We start from the raw sequence: 10,315 nt of genomic DNA, 5'->3' as shown, positions 1-10,315 counted from the left end.
ATAGAAGTTAGTTAGTTATTAACAATTCATTAATAAACTTTTAGAATACTTTGAGCATTGATGCAGTCAGCATAGGCCTCTTACATTGTTTACAGGTAGGCCTACATTTCATTCCGTTTTCAATGGCAAACGTGAAACAGCGCCAAAACAACCACCAGTGGACAAAAAGAGTATTTCACATGTATTGTTAAGACTCGCCATAGAGAATGAATGGGGGAAATTACGGAGGTCATAGTTTGACAATGTCGTACTCCAGTGCGGGCCAGATGCTATATACCATGGACATGTTTTGGGGGGCCACCCAAAATGAGTCGGCGGGCCGTATTCGGCCCGCGGGCCGTAGTTTGGGGACCACTGGTTTAAAGGATGTTAAGCCCAAAACACACCCATGACTGATTAAGAAACATAAGAGCCACCTTTTTGCGCCAGGCACCTGACGTTTGATAACAAAACCACCCCGAATGTGGACTGGAAAAACCCCTAAATGTATTTACGCTATTTTCTAGTGACCATGCATTTTATATTGATAAATTAGGGCCCAAAGTGTGTGTGAGAGAGAATAAGAGTGAGTGAAAGAGTGGGTATGATAATTTCTTAACAACCAACCAACAGCAGGATCTGCGTGACTCTGTGGCGAGACAAGTTTGTCTTGCTTGTAAGTGGCATCCATTGGGGGACAAGAGGTACATTTTATATATAATAAATATATTTATATTATGTATTTATAATTTGAACATACTGTTTACATACATCATAATAAAATATAAAAAAATTATTATGGAAGTTTAAATTTAAAATGAAAAGCTTTGCGTTTCAAAAATCGCTTAAATTGCAATCTAATTAAACCCTTTTAAAGCTATTGTTAAACAATGCTAAACAGTTAGTCACTATTTAAATTATAAAAATAATATAATTGGCACCTAAAATTACATACTCTTGGCCCTGAATCTGATCAAACTGGTCTCAAACAGAAAAGAGTCAAATAGTGTAACCGGTTACACCATTTGACATTTATATTTAAAAGCAAAATTTGCAGGCATTATTATGGACAAATGTGTACACACTTCACCTTTATGTGAATATTCAAACACAGTTTTTACATTAAATTTAATATTTTATGATTATTATGATTTATCAACATTTTTAAAAGGTCATACCATTTGACATGTAACCTAAGCTTGCCTGGCCATGGCCTAAAAACACTATTATGTTACTTTAAGAGAGTTGCTAACCTTGACTCATAGCAGTTGGGGTCTTGAAGGGTCCTTCTCTATGACATAATTTCCTGTCACATGATTCTCTGACATAATACATACAAAATTGCTCCTTAAATGGTGGTTACACCACTTGACATTTTAAGTGGTTGATGTGACAGACACGATTCCCCATATTAATTCAAACATTCAGAACAATGGGGTTTCATTACTTGTATTAAATATAGAAAAGTTCTTGTGCAAGATCATACCAGATTATTTTAGAAGGGATTTTGGAGAGAATTTCAAATTTTTTTCAGAAGGTGTAATTATTTGGTTCATGTTTTTGTGGTTACACCGTGTTGACAATTTTACCCAAATTCAGTTAATACTCTTTCAAAATTAAATAAATCCAAAACTTTAAGATTAGGGTTTAATGAAAATGATATTTGAAAATAATTTGTCAAATTATTTTCAAATTTTAACAATATTAAATGTATGTTACCCATGTGTACACAAAAAAATGAGCGTCACGTCATTTACCCAGTAGCTAATGACACTGCACGCGCTCCTTTAGACATTAACCTGGAACTGTATGCAGTAAGACAGGTTGCCCTTCAGAATAGGCTCTGCCTGGACGTGGTTTTGGCCAGTAAGGGAGGTGCTTGTGTTCTGATTAGACAGGAATGCTGTACTTACGTGCCTGACTCGACTGGTAATGTCTCCAATTACATCAAAGATATTTACACCAATGTGCAGCAGCTTAAGCGGGATAATGGTAGCTGGTCCCTGGGAGGTTGGTTGAGTAGCTGGGGTGGGTCCCTGTTTGCTCAGATTGTCCAGTTCAATATGCCCCTGCTCATTCCCATCTTTGTCATCTACTTAGCTATCCAAGTGGTGTTGTGTATCATCAAGCGTGCCACTACTACCACTCCAAGATTGGCCCCTGTTAGAGTACCTCCTGCTGCCCAGCCTCGGGATTAACCGAGGATGTGGGTTTGATTCCTTTTCTTTTTAATTCCTTTTTATGTGTGAGACAATCCTCCGGAACGAAATCAGTTATTATGTTTTTCTTTTAAGATGCCGGCACTTTTTCCTTTTTCAAAGTGCTTGAGAAGTAATCTTGTCTTGGTTTGTTATCTGTTCTTTAGACCACATCAGACTCCTTTTATTTGTTTTGTATGATCTATAAAAATTAGTGTTTTTTTTAATTGATCAAGAGGGGGGACTGTAGAAATCTGTATGTATTCTGATGTGTTCATCTGTGTTACTTTTGTGTGTAGTAGAGACGTGGAGAGGTGCATGCCTTTGTTTCACTCCCTAGTTCTAATCTTTAGGCGCCTGTGTGGCTACACATAGGATTTACCATCAGAAAGGTCAGACTGCCATATTGCATACAGTTGTTCATGGCCTTAGTGATAGCATGGACAGAATAAGATATCACCTTGTTATTCTGTTTTCAGGGCTAGTACTTTTCCATCTTCCTATTATTTTTGAGCTATGGCTGGTACCTTCCACGTTGGCATGATTTACGTTGATATGATTTTAGTATAACAGGCTTTGTCTGTTTGGACTTCGAGACGGATCGAGGAAGCGACTCGGGGAGCATCTTATGCCAAGACGCTCAACAGCAGCCCGCTTCTACTACCACACCTGTTAGACTCTGTGCAGTTTTACTGTTTGAGACTTGAGCCTGTGCTCGGTTAGTGAGTGTTGTACCATCTACAATAAATTCTTTTGATCACTGATCCTGATCCAGCCGTCAAGCTTTATTGACCATCTTCAATACAGACATCAGAACTAAAACACAACGCAAAGTGATGGTGAATCCAACATGTCTCATAGCAGGTTTGGGTCAGTCTGGTGAACAGGTTTAAATTGTGCTGACTGTGAATGTGAATTGACTGAACCAGCAATGTAGTAGTGGAGTATTTGTTTTTCCAACAACAAATGAGATTATTTGTCTTAATTACTTTATCTTTTATCTCAAAGGGGGCTGCAGAGACCACTGTTTGTGAGGACCTGAAAATGAAGAATATGAGCATCTATGTCTGTCGTGAGCCAGATGCAGTAGGAATCATCATTGAGAGAATACCAGTCCTTACCCATACCAGTCCTGAAATTTGGCCAAAGCATACTGCTTACTGCTTGTGTTGACATATGCACTTAATCTTGAGTATCCATCCAAGCTTTTCAAAACATTTGAGGTGTTTCAAAGACTTTTTGTGGGACTTGACACACTGCGCCCAAAACCAAGCCCCAGGTTCATGAGTCTGAAAAACAGGCCTTGCCTAGGCACTCGGACATGACTGTCACTCTGCACTTGTGAACAGCTGTTTTCTTTGTCTGTCCAACATCATTATGCGTTGAATTTTTCAAGATGTTGTAATGGTTTGTCTTTGTCATGTTTTATACTATGCTGCAGGTCATACTTTCTGGTGTGAAAAAAAGTTTATGTTTTATACACACAAAATATCCCTGCTGAGGCTACACTGAGGCAAACTGGTCAGTAGGTTGGATCAGTGACTTAAGATGTTTCAAAATATTCACACACACTGTGAAGGTATTATGCTATTTTATTATGCTAAGCTGTAACCTGTAATGTTAGTGTTAAAATGTTTCAATATTATCTACACACTGTACTGTAAAGGTGTTTTACTAACCAGCACTTTATAAGCTGAGGTCATGCTTTCTTTAATGCATCTATACAGATGTTTTTGATTGTTTATACTGTCCAGCTCATTGCTGTTTGGATATGGCAATGATTTAATAAATGTTGGAAATTTACGTAATAGCAACTCATTATTTAAAGCAGTTTACGTACAAAACAAAAAAGGGCAAATTTGTCAAAATTAATAAATCGGAGGACATTAACTAGTACTTTTTCATTTAAAGGTTACCTATTTTAATTAAGTCTAATGTGTATAATATGCTGATATTCTTTACATTGATTGTTCTCAATTAATTGGCTTTTTCTGAAAATGCTACTTAATCTTTTTGCATACATTGAAATTCATATTATTAAGTTAAATCAAAATATTAGTTAGTTCACTAAACTTGCAAAAAGTAGTTGGAATATGTTGTCTTAATTTTATTGAGTTAGATCTAAGTTTTTACAGTGTGTGCTGAATGTAAATATGAGTAAATTTCATGTCAATTTGTTTATTTCGCGAACAGTTTATTGATTGATTCTTGTGGTTTTATGCAATGCATGTAAGCCAGTGCCTTCGGGTGCATGTTATGCTATTTGTAATGGGTGTGCAGAGCATGTGCTGAATGTAAATATGATTACATTTCATGTCAATTTGTTAATTATTTCGCAAACTGTTTATTACCGCAACTAGCTGACTAGTGATATGCGTGTGATATCTGTGTGACTCCACTAAAAATTTAACAGAAAAGAAGAGGTGTGAATTTCGATGCAAATTGGTTACATGGTGATTACCATTCAGAGGCTTTTTGTTTATTTTCAGTTGCGAAAAGTGGTGGGGACAAAATCAGTCATGGCAAAAAGTGATAGGTGTGTATCCCCACCGTCCCCACCTAAACTGACGCCTATGCATACAAGACAACCACTCTCATCAATGATGAGCTCCCCCATGTGCAAGACAGAGTGATTCAGGTGCTCTGTAGTGAACAACCATCAGACTGTTAACAGTGCCTGAGATAACCTAAGTCACTTTGCTTACTAGGCCTACATTATCTTATATTAGATTACTTCATCTGTCATTCTGCAGCTGTTAACCACCCACATTTGCACCCAAATGTTTCCATATTTAGCAAGCTGTTATTACTGCCAAGGTTTTTCCATTTTTTGTACGAACTCTCACCTGTTCACCTGTGTAGGCTATAGGCTACCTACAGTCATCTCAGTAGTTTTTGAGCAAAAAGGTTTTTAATAGGCTAGTCTAGTATTGTTGTTGCCACAATTGATTTAGAATAGATCTTGCAACGGGCTTACTTAAAGATTGACTGTATGAAGAAGGAAAATCTATCAAAAATCTGTAGGCTAGGCCTAATACTGTTTTTGTCTTGATACATAGCCTACCCTTAAACACAAATAAGCTACTAACGGAACGAAAGCTCATGTGTGACGCAAGAACGCCTTGTCTTCGATGTGGGAGGATGCGAACGAAAAATTCTGTCAAACCACAGACATGCATCCGCCTCTGCATGATAATGAATTCTGAGGACTTCGGATTTTGTTCTAGCCTACTTACAGATATCAGGTGTTTCACACTGTAGCCTACCCCAAATGTCAGTGTTAATGAGTATTTGGAATATGCTAAGTATCTGTGGCACAATTAGAAGTAGCCTGGCTAGCTGATTCTTTTCCCTAGCGCCAGTGAAATGTTCCGAGTTCTGCAGCATGAATAGTCGTCCATGAAACGGATTCCTGTGCTACATTTTCAGAACAAGGATGCATTCGGTTCATCATCCGTCAGAATGTGATTTCATTCATATCTCCTTTACCTTCTGACTTCAGACTAAGGTTTAAGGGGAACACAACAACCCGGTACGTGCTTCTCAGATTTGGACCAAGCGTTTTTTTTGCATGCATGCCTTCACTGCGATTTATCCATAGCCTACAAGCACCATACTACGTTGATCTAGACGGAAATAATATTTTTTTAGCAAAAATGCTGAGCAACGTTCTGCTGCTTAGCGTCTTAACTGTGACCAGTATGTCAAAGACAGAAAGCAGCAAAATTGATCAAGATATCTGCAAGAATCTTTGCTCTTGTGAGGATAAAGAAAATGCTTTGAATATTAACTGTGAAAACAAGGGATTTACCACGATCGGTCAAATCCAGCCTCCGCAGAACAGAATATCGCAGCTCTTTCTGAATGGGAATTTTTTAACACGATTAAACACAAATGATTTTTTTCACTACGGCAATGTTACATCACTTCACCTAGGCAACAACGGATTGCAGGAGATCAAAACAGGAGCATTTTCTGGTTTAAAAAACCTCAAGCGCATTCATCTCAACAACAACAATCTGGAAATTATTAAGGAAGAGACATTTTCTGGATTAGACAATCTGGAGTATTTGCAAGCGGATTATAATTATATTAGCATCATAGAAGCGGGAGCATTTAACAAACTGAATAAGCTTAAAGTCTTAATTCTCAATGACAACCTATTGCTTTCTCTCCCCAACAATATATTCCGCTTCGTTATGCTGACGCACTTGGATTTAAGGGGGAACCGGTTGAAAATGCTTCCATTTACTGGTGTTTTAGAACATATTGGCGGTATCATGGAGATTCAGCTGGAAGAGAATCCCTGGAATTGCACTTGTGATCTGATTCCACTGAAAGCCTGGTTGGATACAATATCAGTCTTCGTTGGTGATATTGTATGTGAAACGCCCTTTCGCCTGCACGGAAAAGACGTCACTCATTTAATCAAGCAAGACCTTTGTCCCCGAAGGAATGTAGGCGACTCATCTCACCGCGCTATGGAACCTTCCTCTGATTCGCAGTACCACATCCCACTTCCCACATTACGCGCACGCGTTACTCCAACGAGAGCTCCAAAAGCATCCCGTCCTACAAAAACGAGGCACCGTCCCACACCGCGAGTGACGTCAGGTAAAGATAAACATGTGTTCGGGCCTATTATGGTTTATCAGACACGCGCACCCCTGCCATTGACTTGCCCAAGCGTTTGCATGTGCACATCTCAGAATTCCGACACCGGACTGAATATTAACTGTCAAGAACGGAAGCTACATAACATATCAGACTTGCAACCCAAACCGTCCTATCCAAAGAAACTGCACTTGACTGGAAATTATTTGCAGGTTATATATCGAACCGATTTGATGGAATATAGCTCACTTGAACTCCTGCATTTAGGAAATAATAGGCTTTCTATTATTATGGAGGGGGCATTCGAGAACCTCTCCAATTTACGAAGGCTGTACTTAAATGGCAATTATATCGAGAGTCTGTCTCAGTCGTTATTCAGTGGTCTTCAAAGTCTACAATATCTGTACCTGGAATACAATATTATCAAAGACATTTTGCCACAAACATTCAATGCACTTCACAATCTACAATTACTGTTCTTGAATAACAATTTGTTGAGATCCCTTCCCGATAACGTTTTCGCAGGAACAATGCTAACCAGGCTTAATCTGCGAAACAACCATTTTTCACATTTGCCGGTTCAAGGCGTCCTAGACCAGCTCTCTCCTTTCATTCAGATTGACCTCCAGGAAAACCCATGGGACTGCACCTGTGATATCATTGCCCTGAAAAACTGGATGGAGTTGTCCAGTACGAGCGTGGTGGTAAATGAGATCACATGCGACTCGCCTTCTAAACATGCTGGCCGTTTACTCAGGTCTTTGCGAAATGATGCAATATGCACCGAAACCAACCAAGTTACAGCTACCAAGCAGCCCGGACTTAATGCTTCTTCAAGTACTGAAGTGACCGCTCGCTTTCTAAATAATGCCACCCCCACAGAGAGTCATGTAGGCCTACCTGAAATACACGCCGATGTGCCCTTGTCCGTATTGATATTGGGGTTGCTGGTGGTATTCATTCTTTCCGTTTGTTTCGGAGCTGGCTTATTCGTTTTTGTCCTGAAAAGACGCAAAGGCATTGAAAGCATCCACACAAATGTGAACAATTTAGATGTGAACTCTTATCAGATACAGTACAGCTCGTACAGCATAGAGTCACGAGGGGACAAGATGGATACTCATGAATACACCTACGTTCCTCATGTGGGCCAGATGTGTCAGAATCCAATTTATATACAGAAAGACAGCAACCACGTTACGTTTTATAGGAATTTGAAAGGACTCTCCTTCAACACCACTGACCTCAGAAAGGACGAGGTAACACAGAGTCCTACTTTTTCTATTAGCACAGTTGAATATCAGTCATGTAGCAACAGAGACCCTGAGCTTTATCAGAATATTGGGGAGAGAGTTAAGGAACTTCCTACCGCTGGACCCCTGAGCTACAACTTCAGCACATTGCCCAAAAGATCCGTAGTGCCGTCATACGACTCAGTAAGGCGGAACAATCAGGATCGTCTAAACAAAACGGCACTTTATGGAACACCACGGAAATATTTTAATGTGCAGCCTAAAAGCGACCAAACATGGCTACACGGGAAATTTAAAACACAGCCGGACTACCTTGAGGTTCTGGAAAGACACACTGTTATGAGTCAATTGTAAGATAACTAACATAATTTCCCCCTTTCACGTGTAGGCAATTCCCCCAAAAAAGAGTTTATTGTTTTGAGGATATCATAGTAGCCTAAATATTTCTACATTTAAATGCTTTCCCCCTAGATTTGAACGATCAGTTCAGATGACTCTCACATAGACTGGTGACTGACTTCATGTCCAATGCTGCTTAGTGTTTTGTCTGTTTTAGGCCCATAAGCAAGGACAACATGGTGATATTCCTGGTGAAGAGTGTGATACATGACTTTAACTGGTAACATATTGTTAACATTGATGGGCTAATCCAGAAGTGGCCTAAGCATTCTAAATATATCATGATTGCATTCTTAGAGAAAGAGATTTTGTGTATTATGCTATATTTTAATCACTGTATATTATAATTATTTGTTTATGACATTAAACAAGTTGACAATGTCCATCTATGTATGTTTGTATCTGAATAAAATAAACTTAGAGATCTAGAAATACCATTTTGGATGGTGAAATGAACTAGATTTGTTTACTAGGCTATATAATATGAGGGGGAAAACATATCCTTACATTAGCTACATGGATTGAGGAGGCAGGTCATGATGACGTGGTATATACCAACAGGTTAACAATTAGGCCTATGCTATTTCCTTGCATGCTAAGGAAGATTTGAGATAGTTTGCTTCTGCCAACAAATTTAATAATATTGGATTTACTAACAAGTTGCTATTCATCTGGAGGTAATGCATAATGTTTGGGGATCGTTTCTTTATGAGATGATCATTTTCTAGCCTAAATTGAAAAGCTGCAGTTTCAGACTTCAGACTATTTTGTTGTACTTCCAAAGAACAATGAAGAGTCATCATCAAAAACAATAGTTTAGTGTTGAATGCAGTGACCATATAGCCTACCTGTCTTGGTTTAATATAGGAATTTGCTTTTAAATGGGTAAATATCTCTAATTATTGATGTCTAGACTGATGGTCGCGGTTGCATTTAATCCCCATGGTGAAAACTATTACACCCCAAGTCACACACACACACACATATATGTGTGTGTGTGTGTATATATATATATATATATATATATATATATATATATATATATATATATATATATATATATATATATATATATATATATATATATAAAATAAATATATATATATATAAGCACACGCACACACAGTATGGGGAGTAGCAATTGGTTAATCAGTGGTTATCCAGAGCTCAGTTGAAACAGGATGAAAAACATTCTCACACAAAATAGAATGGTCAGTTGAGAGATTTTCCCCTTGTTGAACAATGAGCTACTGTGTTGCCATTTCCTGGTGCCTCTGAAAATAAGAAGCCTGAACATGCCCTGCACATCAATGAGCTCCTTCAACAGGATAGGGCAAGAGTATGAATAATGCAAAGGCTTATCAACAATGTTGTTTCCAAAATTTGTCATGGGAGTAATTGTATGTGTGAACTTACATTTCTGGATATGTTATTGATGTCATAAATGAGTAAAGATTTTGTTCTATTTGATTAATTTGGTAATATGATCTTTTCTTTACACTTTGTATTTTGCCGTTTAACAGGCATAGCTTAAGAGGACTCTGATATGTACCTAAAACGGCCCTTTATTTCATTGATTAGCAGAGAAACTATGCTTTCCATTTTTAAAGATTTCACAATGAAGGACTAAGCACCAATAGTGTGCATATTTCTGTGAAATATGGTAAATAATGAATAAAATAAGTATCTAGAAATATATAAAGCATAAAAGTATAAAAATCTTGATCTAATATTTTTGATAATTTATACTATATCAAGTTTAAGTAAGAGAGGCTTGCAAACATTATCAGTAACACCAATGAACAATGTTCATTTTGAATCAGTAATACGGCTAAAAAAAGTTGGGACAATGGCATGTTTACTACTTTGATG

General features: G+C 38.0%; 1 protein-coding gene across 1 annotated transcript; it reads left to right on the top strand.

Annotated features, from left to right (window-relative positions):
• Positions 1-5,032: 5,032 nt before the first annotated feature.
• On the top strand, positions 5,033-9,414 carry slitrk2 (SLIT and NTRK-like family, member 2). Its single transcript, XM_048254657.1, has one exon. It carries the CDS (start codon positions 5,753-5,755, stop codon positions 8,396-8,398), a length of 2,646 nt encoding a protein of 881 aa, XP_048110614.1. The 5' UTR covers positions 5,033-5,752; the 3' UTR covers positions 8,399-9,414.
• The last annotated feature ends 901 nt before the right edge of the window (positions 9,415-10,315 follow it).

The sequence above is a fragment of the Alosa alosa genome, chromosome 10, assembly GCF_017589495.1.
Source record: "Alosa alosa isolate M-15738 ecotype Scorff River chromosome 10, AALO_Geno_1.1, whole genome shotgun sequence".
Taxonomy (NCBI): Eukaryota; Metazoa; Chordata; class Actinopteri; order Clupeiformes; family Clupeidae; genus Alosa; species Alosa alosa.
This window is presented reverse-complemented; position numbering and strand designations above follow the sequence as displayed.